Source organism: Coloeus monedula, assembly GCF_965178545.1.
Source record: "Coloeus monedula genome assembly, chromosome: 2".
NCBI classification, from domain to species: domain Eukaryota; kingdom Metazoa; phylum Chordata; class Aves; order Passeriformes; family Corvidae; genus Coloeus; species Coloeus monedula.
In genome coordinates, this window is record NC_138782.1 from 57,649,653 (window position 1) to 57,665,171 (window position 15,519).

Here is a 15,519-nt window from a genome sequence, read left to right on the forward strand (position 1 = left end):
AATGAGACACTGACTTTCACACTTTGTACTTTTGGTTACCATTAAATTATTGAAATTCATAACCGTTGGTGTGATTCATTTAAACTTAAATCTTCTATTATTGGGGAAAAAGTTTCAGTTTTTTCAGTTCTCTTCAAGATAGTCGAGGTGCATACCGCAAAACAAAGCGCTTTCATAATTTTGCCAAAGTCACTACAAAGTTGCAAGAAAATTACATTAGGTTTATCAAAAAGCAACTTGGCTGCATTTTTGGGACCTGTTTAATCTTTTTGTGTGGTATTTAGGGCATAAAATGATACCTATTTTCATTTAACAAAGATAATAAATTTTTCACATTCTGGAAGTGCTCAGCAAGCTACACCTGGGTAATCATTCACTTCTGCAGCCACTTACATGTGTTAAGTAGGTCTTGAACTTACTTGCTACAGTCCATGTTAATTTTGCTGATGGGTGAGGGTGATGAGTTCTGGCAGTTGATGAAACATGATCCTTTCTGAAAGGGAAAATACCGCCTTGAGGTGATGTGACTAAATATGAGTAAGTCTCTTGTCTTCTAGTGTAAAGTTGCAGAAGAATAACAAGTAAAACAAGTTTTCAGCATAGGCTTGGGTACTGTTTTGTCAGCTAATTAAAGAAAGGGGAGCATGCTATGAATTTCAGAAAACCTCTGCAGATGGCTGTGCTGCTTCTGCAAGCAGTAGCTCACTGCTAATGAAGCTGAAAGAATTACAAACCCATGTGGGAGAGCATCCCTGGGCTGGAGTCAGTCTGAGCAATCTGTGATTTGCTTCTTTGTAGGAAGCCCTGTCTAATGTTTTCAGAATCTGGCTCTCAGCTAGAGCTGTTTAAGAGAGAGATGATTGCTAATACAGCAATATGATTCCACGAGCTGGAAGATGTAATACTGCAAATTCAAATGACAGGAGAGGATTTGTTTGTCACAGTGTTATGTGCTCTGTGATAACTCTGCTCAGTGTAGTCAGACTGTGGAAAGCCCTGTGCTAGGCAGGGCTTGGACCCTCTTCCTCCCTATCCATGTCTGCTGCCAGGAGGGCAAAACAGGTGTATGCACCAGCAGCTTTGGGCTTGGTAGATTTGAGACTTCTAATAGAGCTGTAAGGATTCTGTATTTCTGCTGACATTCCAGTTTCAAAACAGCTCCGTAAACACATTTCCTTCATGACAAGCCACTTCATTCTTCTCACATATGTCCTCGTGAGCACTACAGGCTATATACCTTAGCCTGAGGAGCACATACCTACATTGCTGTAGGAGAGAGCTTTAGTATGGGTTCAGTCTTCAGTCAGAAATGATATAACACCTGTAAAAATAAAATTTTAAAACCAGATTGAATAACATACCTAAAACAGTCATCAGGGTCAGAGAGAAACTTGTCATGAAAAGAATAAATCTTTGCTCTCTTGAGTTGCTAAGGAAATTTTTCAGCTGGATGTTTAGATACTTTATCTCCTTTCCATCATACCAGAATGATGCTGGCAGTGTAGTACCTACTGAGCTATTTATTTACATTTAAAAGTAACAGTTTTGTGCACTTTGAGTGGTTTGCTTCTTGGTCAAGCCATTCAGACATTCCTTGTCCTTTGTTCATGTTAATAATAGCAAATCCCTTGATTCTTTGCTGTTTGTTGATACCTATATGAGCTGCAAAAAAAAAAAAACAAACCCCAAATGTTTGAGATGCTTGTCAGTGTAAAGGCTGCATGGCACGAGAAGCCCCTTTTGCATTAAAACAGTTGAGCTGCAGAAAGGTAGCTACAGTTTTATAGATGGTTTCATGTGAGCAATAACCAGTACTTCCAATGTAAGTTTTAGGACTACAGAAAGGGGTTTAGAAGTTGTAGATTTTTGGGTGTTGGTGTCCCCCTCCCATGATTAAAATAGTGCTTTTCTTTAAAATTGCGTAGCAATTGTATATTACTGTTTCAGTGTTCTACTGAACCAATTTAAAATTTTCATTACCTTCAAACACCTTAGTTTTAATTACTTCTTCCAGAGGCTGATGGCCAGCTCATCTCAGTGCCAAAGTAAAGCATTTGGGTGAAGAGCTGGCAGAGTCCTTTTTCTAGGTAATAAATTTGCCTTAAAAAAACCCCCACAAATTGTGGGCTGGAGCATTCAAGGTAATTATAAAGTCAGTCTTTCTTATCTCCCGCTTATTGCCATGGCTCTTCACATGATTACAGCTATAGAAACGGGGGGCAGGCAGCCCCAGTCTGCAGGGGAGGGGGAGGAAGGGGGAAGCCATTTACTGTTATGGCCACAGAGGAGTCTGACCTGTGTTAACTAAAACCTAAGGGAATGGCTCCAAGATTAACTGCTGCTGCTAAATGAGCACTACCCTATCTGATAGTCCAGCCAGGAGTAAGGTGCATATCCATTTGTGCACAGAAGTTTGTGGCCATTTTATTCAGCACAGAGATTTCAGTCTCAAGTCCTCAAGTTTATACAAGAAATGGTGTCACCCCAAGCAGCAAGTGATGTGCTCATCACTTCTGCAGTCTACCAGCTATGAGCAGTCTTTTGGAAGACAGAGTTGTAAGAAGTTGATGAATGACATCAGCATCTTCACCATCTCTAAACGTTTTTTTTTTTATTACTGGCACTAACAGTCACCAGGAGAATTCTCACTGCCAGCATGGCCACAGCAGGCTTTGCAAAGCCACTGAGCCATTTGAAAATGCCAGGTCCCTTATGTAACCTGGCTGGTATATTTAGGAAACTTAGCAACCTGTCCTTCCACCCTGAAGTCCAGGCAGGGTAATAAAAAATCCCCCAACAAACAATATAAAACATCTGTGATGACACAGCCTCTTGGATCCCATCCTTATGCAATTAACCAAATTTAAATATGCTTAAGAAAATGCATGTAAACTGAAAATATATGTGTAAGTCATGAAAACAGTTTATGAGAAGGAAAGTAAAATTCAGTAGAAGGAAAATAAACCTAGGATACAATATAAAGATATAAAACTTTATTATGAACATATTTAACAATGATTATGCACATAAAGTGTTCCAAGAAACTTCCTTGAAGTAAAATACTCAGTTTTCCTTCATATTCCACATTAGCATGAAGTTTTACAACATAAATGGATAATTTGCTCTTATTAGCACAACTTACAGATACACAGAATATTTAACATGTCCTCATGCACACTTTCTCAAAGCAGCATTTTATTACAGCTTCTCATTAAACAGAGCCATTTATCTTACACATTTTTATACCATTTTGGTACACAATTTTTCCATATTTTCATTTTACATATTTACAAACTCCTAAAAAAATTTTTACAGTGATGCAGAAGTTATTACTGGCATAAGCAAAAGGAAATGGGTGGGGAAATTAGGTGACTATGGATAAAATGTTGTTGTCATTTGGCTCAGAGAAAAACAAAAGTCTTTCCTAGCTGGAACCATTCTCCCCAGTACTGGTACCACAGACCCAATGCACTAGCTGTTTCTCACTGGTGTTAAGCCTTAGACTTCCTCTTTGCCAGTCCTAGGAAAGTTTTCCACCAATTTCAACACCAACTGTACTTGTAAAGCAAGTACTACAGAAAGTAGTTGCTGTGACTGGCCTGTGCTCAATTACTGATTTCTTAAAAGTCCCTTGCAATCATTGTGTACATGGAAGTCTTGCAGTTACTTGATGTATGATGTCTCCTTTAGAGCAGGATCACTGTATGCTGTGGGGCCTTTTCGTGTACTTGTCTTGTTCTGTACAGTTGCAGTAGTGATGGAAATAACTACTTTAGCAGAAATAAAAGGAAAGCCAGGCTAGCTTCCTAAACAGATTTCTTCTGTTTGACCCTTAGACTTCAATACTTTACTCAGAAGTGAATTTATGCCACCTACTCCTCAGCTGTTTACAATCCATATTGGAATATTCTTCAAATACTGTCTCTGCTTTCCAATCATGGAAATAAGAGGAGTCTTGCTAGCAAAACTAGTTCCTCACCTGCTTCACTGCTTCTGTCATCTTACTGTATATTGAATTTGATGCAACAGTGATTCAACCAAGCTACCATAACACTGTAGCACTTCCAAAATAGAAGGCTATTTTGCATGGCAAACCTTGCTTAAATATAATCTCTAAAAATGACCACAGAAAGTTATTTTCTCACTATTTTCATAGTAAGATACTTACTTTAAGTACACATTTCCCATTCTTGGCTTTTCTATTTCCACTTCAAATGTAGTTACATAGTAAAGTTTATTCAAACAAAACAGCAAGAGAAATGGGTTGAAAACAGCTTAGAAAAAATAATCTCCAAATTAGATTAAAAATAAGCTTTTTAGTCAATGAAATCCCAAAGCATAGCACTGTTTCAGAGTTAACCGTAACAACCAGTTAACAACCAGACTGTGATAAGAAACGCAAGTGTACTTTGCACATTGGTCAAATTTTATCTCTTCATAACAATTTAGGAGAGAATTGAACAATATCAGAGGAAAAATATCTGAGTATATAAGAATCGTGTAAGTATCAGTTTTTGAAAACCTACTTCTTGTACGCACTGTTACTGCAATGGAACTTGAAAGGATTTGGCTTATGTAAACAGTGCCAAGTTGATTCCCAAGTCTAACTCTGCACATTCAAATAGGGAGAGTTATCTCAGGAATAGTAAAAATGAGAATGGACTCTACAATTTTAAGATACAGAACATCCCCCATATCCTATGAAAATACTGTAAAAAGTTCTGAGGATACATTTTACTAGAGTTCACTGGAAAGAAAATCACTACTAACTTGAAATACTTCTTTAATGTTTTCCTGTATGTTCTTCTAAAGTAATATCAACTAAGAAGTTAAAGGGATAAACCTTCTCTTCCTCCCCAGCAATGCCCTTGCTTTAGCCATACAACAGTGCTTTGGCTTCTAACAAAGAAATGATCCCTGGCACACAAAGGTTTCAGATACTCTCCTAAAATTTCACAGCTCTACATAATTTTAGAAAGTTTTCCTTCTCTCTCTCTCACACACACTGTCTCAAGACACATCTTTATCAGAGCACTGATTTAGTCTGAACTATTCTATGACAGTAAGGGCACAACTACATAAAGCAGCTCTTTTGGTCCTCTCTGAGTTGCTGCCTTGTGAAGTCTCCCCTTCATGATCTTGAACAGCCACCAAGAGGTTATCACAATGGGCACAGTCTAGAGCAATTGTTGCATTAAAGCACAACGAATCTCCTTTTTCTCGAGTATGATTCAGCAAGTCTAGCAGGATTTCATTGCACCATTCTGCTTAAACCACTTTAATGATAAGCACAATTCCCTAGTGCAACCCAGCACCATATTGTAGTAGATTAACAGTGCTTTTGAGAGTCTTCTACAGCAGCAGGGCAGAGAAATTTTACAAGAGTAAATCTCTGTCACAGATACATGAAAAAAGGAGATACTTTTAGAAAAGTATCTGAAAACAAAAGTAGTTGCAAACAAATATCTTAAATAAAGAACCGAACAATGGTGTAGGAGAAAAACAACTTCTAAGTGGAGAAGCAGCAGCATTGTACAAGGAATACTTAATTCCCATATAACTTTGTTCCAGCACAGGCTGGAATACAGATAATCACAAAATGTGCTAGTGAAAGTTCCCATCATACAGGTGGTGACTGGTATGACAAAGAAGCTGAACTGTGCATAGAACAAGTTCACAAGCTGACTCTCAGGCACGTTCAATACATGAGCAACCACAATTGTTCCTAGCATGTAGAGAGTAACTACCTATTAATACAACTTAAGGGAAAATTCATGTAGAAAAAAGAACTCTAAAAATAAAATGTTTGGAAATTTGAAATTGTAATTCCTTAGAAAACTTTCATACTCTATTCTCTGCAAGTAACAATCTCCTCCAGCATACAAGACCAGTAAGAAGCCAGTACTGGCTTCCTTCTAAGATTTGTTGTTGCTGAAATACTTCCATTTGAAAGGGCTGTTTAAAAAAACCAGTAGAGACACTTCTGCTGTGGCAGTAAAGCATGTCATGAAACATATATTATACAAATAATTTCGCACCACTGAGACTTTTTTGGCTCACTACAACTTGAGTATTTGCCCATATCTTGCACTTATAAATCCAGTAAACTTACTGAAATGTATTTTTAAAATGGCCTTAAATCTATATCACTTATTCGAAGGAAGAATAGAAAGCTTGTGTCTTCTTGCACTGATTTAAAAAAAAAAAAAAAAAAAAAAAAGACCATTTCATTCCCTGCCTCCAGCTCAAAAGGTTAAGGTAGAAAATTGAAAGGGAAATGAGGCACTTCATACCGCAGTGGACAGTATACAAAACAGCTAATGCAAATACCACAGATGAATGGCAGTATGCTGTACATCACCCTAAAGAGAAAAAAAAAAAAAAAAGAAAAAACCAAAACCAAGCAGCAAGGAAGCAATTTGAAATTCAGTATATACTCTGTGAGACTTTTAAATGGAAATAGATGAAGATTTTAGTCCACAGACCTCCTGCTATCAGGCATTTTTTAAGACATGTAAAAATTTTGGTTTCTTCAGTTTTCAACACAAGCATTACAGCATTTGTTTTCTCAGTTTTATCCTTGTAAACAGAAACAGAAGCAGGATGTCCTTCCTGGGAGTTGGTGTTCGGATGACAGCAGACTGTAAGGAAGCCAAGGAAGCTGTCCATCTAGGAAAACTTCAGAATTGGCTGAATTCCAGATGAACAAGTCTGTCTAAATTGAAACTATTCAATCAATCACTGTCTGACTCTTCTTTATATTTGGCTCTAATAGCTTGGCCGTTCTGAAGGGGCATCTCTTCATAGTCACTCCTATGAAACAGACACATGTTGAAACTTTTGAACATGGTGTTCAGATAGAAGTTGAAAATAAACAGTAAAGTTCTAAACTACATTGAGGCATCAAATTGTTACTTGGGTAAGAAGCTGGTATCTGTTTTTCTTCCTTATGGGAGCTATGAACAACATACGATTTTTCTCCAGAGGACAATGCGTAATAAAAGTTATTCCAGTGAAAGCCGTTTTTCACACGGATTTGCACAGAAGCAAGCTGGCACTACCACTACTCATCTAAGTAACCAAAGGCAAGCTATCCCAGCATGGACTTGTTCAGGTTAGTGCAGTGTTGGTCCCATCCTCACTGTTCCAGTCACTTCAGCATCTTTGGTAAGAGGTGAAAACATCATGGGTGTGTTTCACTGTCTAGCACAGAGACACCTGATTGGGATGGGTTTCAAGTGCTACTATAATTCTCGTATTACACAAAAGCACACAAATCAAGGAAGTTTTGCTAGACTCGATTATTCATAACTCAGTAAGTGCTGGAGACTTAAGAAGCACCACTCTCCTTCCCTGAAGCATTTACATGTGAGCTGCCTCTTTGCTAATTCCATCTGACTCCTGCTGTCCTTCCCAGTGTAAAAACAAAGCCCTTTCCTTTCACAGCTCTTGCTGCTTTCACTCCATGACCTACCAGCATCATAATACTTTCTTACCTGTCTGTATTAGTGCCACGGCACTCCCTTTCAGAAACCAAAAAGAAGAAAAAACATGCATTCTCATTGTATTTCTGTCTCAGAAAAGGCTACATTTCTATTCTTTAGGCAGAAAACTTTCACTAACAAACCCTTCACTTAATTAATATGTCAAAGAGTATTACAAAAATAACACACCAGAAGTAACTCTCCATAGGTATTTTATAATCTTACCCATAAATCACATCATCATCTGAATCATTCAGCATAGAAAAAGCAGGATTGTCTTTCAACTGTGATTCTGGAAAATACAAATATGGGTTAATTTAGTGCATTAAATATGTGACTGTAGTTCTAACTCAACACTGTAGCAACAGACACAACAACTTCCAAGGCAGTCACAACCCAGTTCAACAACACTGTATCCAAATAGGAATTCTCTCCTTTAAATTCTCTACCCTTCAGCCACAGAATTATAGTGTTCTTAACAGTTAAGGAGACAACATAATTATCTCATTTTTAGACAGATATTCTCCATGTTGGATAAATTCATTTCCTCCCCTGTGCAATTTCTTGTGTCATATTTCAACCTGCACATAAATTGATTATTCTTAATCGAAATTTCATATATATTTAAAAAGCACAGCCTTCTTGGTTATTTCTAAGCTACAAATACAGTAGACCAAAGTTGGAATCCCTTGACTGCAAGTCAGTGATTATCCAGTTATTTTCTATCCTTGTAAGAGATGAAGGAAGGACTTGTACCTTTATGGTGAGATGAAAAGAAACATGTACTTTCCAATTGCTGTTTATGACAATTCCCTCTAGCTTAAGGCCTTTATTTCTTGCATAATCTATGCTGCTTAGCTGCAGTTACATGCAAGTAGAATCCAATCTAGCAATTTGCCATAGCATCTTTTTCCTGGCAGCCTTTTACCTTCTGCTGTCTATGAATAAGTATTTCTGTAACCCAGCAGACGGTTTTCAACTTCATCTGCATGCAGCCAGTTCTTTTTCTATTCTGGATGGAAAAATAGCATTTTCCTGAAACAATTCTGTCCATCTCAACTCTAATAAGTTTAGAGAAAGGACCAGCTCCACTATTTAGTGCCTTCCCCCTGCAGGCTCTCAGCATACAAGATGTGACTGGACAGGCTGCTAGATAATCTCATCTAGCCTCCTTTCCCATGAAAGGCTGGGCCACAGCATCTTTCCAGGTCTCTTCCAACCTGGGCTCTTCTATGGTTCTGTATTTTGAACAGAACGCTTAAAGCAGAGAATGTACTCAGTACAAATATTTATTTTAAAGATCTTTATCTGTTAGAGAGGGAAATGCTTTATAATCATCATGTTAGTCAGACTGTATCCTCTACATAGGAATCTAAAACCAGAAGGGACACTCAATCCTTTATCTCCCTTTATATGGGCCCTGTGCAGCCCACCCCACAGCAAGTTCTCCAAAATTCTTCCCATATTAGAGATCAGTTTCACTCCTACTTTTCAACAGCACGTTACTGATTTCAGAGTCCAGTTTGCCAGCATGCCAATGTATTAACTTTTGTTAGAAAGAAGTACAAATGAAGTGATGTTGTTCCTTAAGGGCTCTCTGTGAGTCACTTCAAAGGTGACTCAAAGCATTACAGGCAAACATCATACTGGCTAATCAGTTGATTACATTTTATGTGTTCCTTCATATTTCCAATACTAATTTGCTCAGGAGCAGTGAGTGCAGCTTCTGCTTATGTTAACCTAAAGCAAACCGGAACAGTAATGAGACAACCAAAATACAAAGACATTGCACTGCATCTGCTAATATGGCAGCTCTTGTCACCCACATTTGCCAGACAATGACTCACACTTACCATACAGTGCATTCTTGGAGGGAGAATACACGAAAGCTAATGTGTAGAGATAAAAGTTCAATAAACCGTAAAATGATAAGAATTCTGCTGGTAGTAAGTGTCAAGGATATTGCTCAGTATAGTTCCATACATATTAACTTTGGAAACAAGACCCAACCCATACACAGGCTGTTTCACTCGAAAGAATGTTTACCTTACTGAGAGCATGAATGGCTAAACAAAACGGCATGTTTTAAATTCAGCGACAACTAATCTACTCAAGCTATTTCAAGGTAAAGCTCCCACTGAAAACAGAGCTTTAACACAAGTAACATCAAGTACAGTCTGCTCTTGAGCAGTGGAGTGCACGATCAAATAGCTCTTCTTTCAATGCTGAAAGAAAGCAGAGTAAGTTGGGTGTTCAGGTGGGTTTAGTTTGGTTCATTTTTTAAAAAGTTCTTCCTTAGCACAGTGATGAAGGAGGAAGGAGAAAGGACTACAGGTGGATAGAACTCTGAAGATGGTTTCTTGCCACTGTTTTGGGTAAATACTAAAGGTTTTACATATTGTTTTCTCCTACCTCCCAACTCATACCTAAGCTGATCAGTAACCAGACCAGCTGCAGTCACACAAACACTCTCAGAAAGTAGAGTGAATTAGGATCTCAAGGTTCATGGCCAGGAATACAGGTCATAATCCTGTTGTCAACAGACATCAGAAATAGTCTCTCCCAAGGCACTTAAATTATCTGTTGTGACCTGTATCACATGTAGACTTGGACCAATACACAAATGCATTTTCAGTGGCTTCAAAACTATTAATTTCTCATATTTTAGTATGCTCCATGACAACTGGTAAATATAGAGCAAACAACTAGGGCAGCAAATACAGCCAAATTTGCCATAATATCTCATTAAAATTAGTTAGATTTGCACGAGGCATGCATATCTAAGTCTTCATTCCTCTTGGAGAGTATCACAACCAGTTGTGATGCATTGTGTCCATAGTGGACACACTAGACTGAGACTGTCTAGATTATTACCTTTATGGAGAGCCATTACAAAATGCTGACAGGAAATCTCAAACAAAACAGACTCAACTTCAAGAGTCCATCTAGAAGTCAAAGGTCACAGTCCTAGGTACATCATTTTAAAGTACCTTCTGCATGACAACAGATTAACATTCCCACTTGAGCAGTATCACAACACAAGGATATAATTCTGATAATGAGTTGACAGCTCAGCAACAAAGTTGTCCTGTAGAACTTGTGCTCCAAAGCGTAGGTACAGTATAACAATGCTGTGGGGAAAAAAATAAAGCATATAGGTGTACTGTGTCCTTAGGCTGCAAAATTGAAACAGTAGGTTGATAGAAGAGTGTATGAGAGAATAAGTATGTTAATATGCTGACCATTTATTTTAAGATACATTTGCTTTGCTAGGTCTAAATTAAGAATGATTCTTTTGTGATTAAAAGTTAGTACTCAGCTGAGAAAAGAGGAAATCCTTAGATTTCATCCACTACAGACAATCCAATAGTCAACAGCTATTTGAAATAACAGCTTGGTATGGGGAAAACAGATATTAACAGTAATGTAAGAAATTAACTTTTAACTTCTGCTTTGACTAAGTGAAGCCTACAAAGCTCCAGAAGAGCTCTGCCAAGTGAACTTCTAAATCTTGTGCACAGCCATGGTAATAGAAATAATATAAAGTTAGCTCAAAAAGCCTCAAGAAGGGTTAAAAAATTAGGAAATGCTTGCCATCACAGTAATATCAAAAGGCATTCTTCAGTTTCACTATTTTATTAGCAACAAAATGTATTCAAAGCCCTGAAAAAAGGTTAGAAAAGTTACAGTACTGACAAATGTACTTTGAAAAGCCTTACCTAATGACAAGCACTACAAAGGTTAATGCAGTCAAGAATTTTAACCTGAGATCTGAAAAAGATTAAGAAAAGTTGTTATCAGTGAATTTACACCTACATCTAGGAGGAGAAGCAAGCCTGTTTGGGAAGAATCAAAAGAAATATTCCTTACCAACATAAGGCATGTTTCGAAGTTCTGAGCATGCCCTCACTATCAGGAACAAAAGGTAGAGAATGTATGCGGTTGCTACCACAAGGAAGAAGATTTTCATTCCCTGTAAGAAAAGTGTTAGGTTTTATTATTTAATAAGATTTCATCTATTCCTTCTTCCATCAATAGAAATCATTAGTCACCAAAAGCACAACACAGAATGGTCCATTTATGCAGGGAAAGTAGGCTCATGAAACAAGGATGGTAATACAGTCAGGTAGGTTTTAGGGAATGTAAAGAAAGAAAACTTAATAGAAGCCAGATTTTGTTAACTGAGTTCAGAGTTGGCTGAATCTCAATAATTTTCTAAAAACACAGCTCCCAAGAACAATACAAGGACCCACGTACATCAAATTTTCCTTTAAAACAAGAAAGTCTGAAATTTAGTACGGTAGGGGACGTTGGCAGGAGTTAAGATGTACAAAACTGACTTAATAACAGACTTAATTTTTTTTCTTTCAATCCAAACAGTCAGTTTAGTCTGTGACTAAACTTGTGGTGTTTAGTCTCCAGATCTGCAAGACAATTTACTTTTCTCAATGGGATGGATCTCAATATGGTCTATGCATGATCTAATGCAAAAACAAAAGTAATCTAGTCAGACCATCTGACCAGCACATCTAACACATCTAAATTGTGTTATAGATTTTTATAGAAGAACAAACCCCATTTCCTTGTATTGCCTAACAGCACATGACAACTGGACAGCAAGAAAACATTTTTTACTTACCTGGAAATTACCTGTGTCAACCCTGTATTGATATGTAGGATCATGTACTTCATTCACGCTAGAAGAGATTCAAAATTAAAAGGGGGTACATGCACAATTCCAGACAATGTTAAAAAGACATACTGACCAAGAAACCCACTCACAAAGAAAAGGTTTAAGGTTACTACGCAGAGTTTATAACAAAACGGTGTGGCTGTATAAGTTGGTGCAATGCCATTAAGTCCAATGGAGTCACGACAATTTACCATATATAGCAAACTAAAATTGAAGAAATATGGAAGATTAAAATTGTGATCATGTCCAATGTCCCCACTTGTTTCTTAGAAAATGTGTGTCTTGTAAATTCCAACAAACCTTCAGGATTCCTACAAGTCTTCAGGATTCAGTGTTTACATTTTATCCTTAGGAAACTGCAGCATGAGACCTTCCCTCATAGCAATTTTACTAACAGCATGAGCATTTCCTGCAACTGCACTGCTTTCAACAAGGTACAATGGCAAGGAGAAGGTTAGAAGGTATCTCCCTTCTGAGAGGTAAAATAAGAGGCAAACACTTGAGACTAAAACAGGAAAGAAACAACAAATGTACTAAAATGGATGAAGTTTTCTGAGTGGGGAAGAGTGACACCTTTATGTTGACACAACAAATTGGAAAAAAAGGAGAACCACTAAACCAAGCAAAAGAACAGAGTTTTGAGTAAAGACAGCAGAGCTTGAGCCATATCAGTACCAGCTGAGCAGGTATAATAGTCCAGAAAGTCTGGTCAAACTATGTCATAGTTAACTACAGACAAACTGTTGCTTCAGCTACTAAGATTTAAATAAATTGAGACATAGCACTGGAGTGATTCTTGTAGGGAGCCACAACATATTGACAAAGTAGTGATTTCTAGATCGCACTCAGATTTAGGAAATTATTTACTACTAGCTTGTCCATGGAGAACTGTTTTCAATCAGTCACAATTTGCAGAACAGAAAGAGGTAAGAATTTGAACTCTGTTCCTGTATCACAATCAGAGCATTAAGAAATAGATACCACTAGGTATACACAATCTTCTCATTCTTGAACACTCTCAGCTCATACTTGTGCACTACATTTTAAATTACTTACGTTTGCCATATTCCCAGTGTAACAGAGGCCAGCCACAACAGTCCAACAATAAAGAATTTGGGCAGATAGAAAGTTAAGCACTTCCTTTCCCCCTGTTAAGAAAACAATAGTGTGGTGAAGGTGTGAACCCACATTTGAGATTTTATTCATTCTTGACAGAATAAAATAACTATCATCTTTGTGTCACTCAACATGAACTGGATTAAGAGATTCATCTTCTGTATTTTTATCCTGCACAAGTGACTAGAGAAGACATTATATTGCATCATCATTTGTGTTCATAAGATGAAGTAGAGTTGGAGCATCCTATTTGTAAGGTCCCACATATTTCACTGATAATGTAAATACACGAATAGGCTCCAGAATTCCTATTTCTCTTACACAGTATTTTAAAGTAGTTTAAGAAACCAATCAACTACAACATACAACATCAAAACTCTTCAAGCAAGAACAAAGCATAATGGTATCATAATTCTGATGACTGTCCCGTCTGTTTCATTTAGGCTTGGTAGACTCAAAATAATCTACTTCACCATAAATCATTAACTCCAAAGCTTCATATGTCACATTGTATTTTAGGAATAAAATAAATGTCTGTTTTGTAAGAATTTGGTTTCACTTTTGTTACCTTTTGAGAGAACTGAACAAGACAAGTCCTGTCTCCTCGCTCAGTAGAAGACAGTGTTGCATCCCTTACCTGTACTCTTATACCATGGTAGACACAAAGCCAGAACAACAACAGTGCACACAGAAACAGTGACTGGAATAGATCATCCAGCATTCCAGGAAACCAGCTGTTCACCAGAAAAGAAAGGGGGAAAAATGGATCTGTAACAAAAAAAGGGAAAAAAAAAAAAAGCCAAACAGAGAGGAAAAAAGCTTTCGTTATGAAAAGTTAAGCAGAATCTATCTACAGCAGAACAAAAAACCCCTAGATTTTTCAAATTACACCAGTAACTGAAACTGAAGTTTCAGCAGCAACCCGCTCTGCTGTAGAAACTCAAATGGTTGCCAGCATTTCTAGAAGATGTCAGGTTTTATTAGACTTTCTACTAAACCACTGTTAAAGGTGATGACCTAAAAATTACCATACGATGACTAAGATGCAAATATTCTTTTGGTACTGATAGAAAGTGCTAGAATTTGATGTGTTTTACTGGACTAAAAGTAGCCTCCATTTTTAACTAAAGTGTGAGTATCTAAAAAATGAAGAAGACAGCAGACAAACAGAAATTGAAAGGTTCAGTATGGTAGGCACCTATTCCAATCACGGCTTTAAACAAATAGCTGACATTCATGTGACTGAGAAGAACAAAATCCACCTACTCCTTATGCCCTTGAATTTGCTACACTTGGAAAGGGTTGGTTTTTTAAATTTAGTTTTCTGAAGCCATACAAACAGCTGCTTATAAGTTCAAGGAGAAATTTCATTTTGCCTTCTCTTTCTTTTTTTTTCTACTTCTTTTTTAAAAAGGAGGCTTTTTAGAAATTCCAGGATACGAGTACCGTTGTAAAGTAGCAATAGAGGAAGTAGGATGGACATCCATTTCTGTTCAATACCCCAGTCTCTCATGGAGAATTTCCGCAGGGAATGTGCAAACAGACACTATAAAACAACAACAACAATTTATAAGGAAGGAATACAGCCTTCAATGGTTTAACCAGAGCTAAGAGAGAGCACAGCACATTGCAAAGGCTACTTCATGAGGTCTTTGCCACTGAGAACACTGTAAAACAGGAGCCAGGTCTCCTTGTTTCTACTTAAAGTTTGCTTGCTGACCCCAATGCAAATTACTTAATTCCTCAAGCAAACTGAGAAGTAAACCAACCAGTACGTGAAAATCAACATTATGGGGAAAAAAAAAAATGTTGCCTCGTTACTGGTCACACACTATCAACAACTTCCACTTGAATTCACTTTTTACAAAGCAGACTGCATTTTATATTCAGTTACCTCCTGAGCAACATCATCTATGTGAGAAAAATACTATGCAAGTGTGCAGGACTTTGATGTCCCTACTCTGGAAATTCTGGATTTTAGATTTTATGTTGGTTTTTTTTTCTTTCCAAACACTTATTCTCCAGGAGGCAAGACAGTTTAGAAAGGATACATCATCTAAATCATAGCATAATTTAGGTTGTAAGGGACCGCTGGAGGTCACCTGGCCCATCTTCACATGCAAGGCAGTGATAATTTTAATGTTAGATCAAGGTCATATTCAACTGAGTTTTGCTCATTTTCAGAGACAAAGAGCCCACACTCTGGCCATCCTATTCCAAAGTCTG

At 37.5% G+C, this 15,519-nt stretch overlaps 1 protein-coding gene across 1 annotated transcript in view; it reads right to left on the minus strand.

The window, feature by feature from the left end:
* Positions 1-3,066: 3,066 nt before the first annotated feature.
* The window catches only part of TMEM181 (transmembrane protein 181), a gene marked incomplete at its 5' end in the record, with an annotated part of 36,752 nt that continues 24,299 nt past the window's right edge, over positions 3,067-15,519 (minus strand). The window contains 12 exon segments of the mRNA XM_082302742.1: positions 3,067-6,813; positions 7,497-7,523; positions 7,710-7,776; positions 9,338-9,419; positions 10,526-10,531; positions 10,534-10,615; positions 11,204-11,255; positions 11,355-11,457; positions 12,124-12,181; positions 13,234-13,325; positions 13,931-14,061; positions 14,740-14,839. Coding sequence (XP_082158868.1) covers positions 6,735-6,813; positions 7,497-7,523; positions 7,710-7,776; positions 9,338-9,419; positions 10,526-10,531; positions 10,534-10,615; positions 11,204-11,255; positions 11,355-11,457; positions 12,124-12,181; positions 13,234-13,325; positions 13,931-14,061; positions 14,740-14,839 — 879 coding nt within the window. The 3' untranslated portion in view covers positions 3,067-6,734.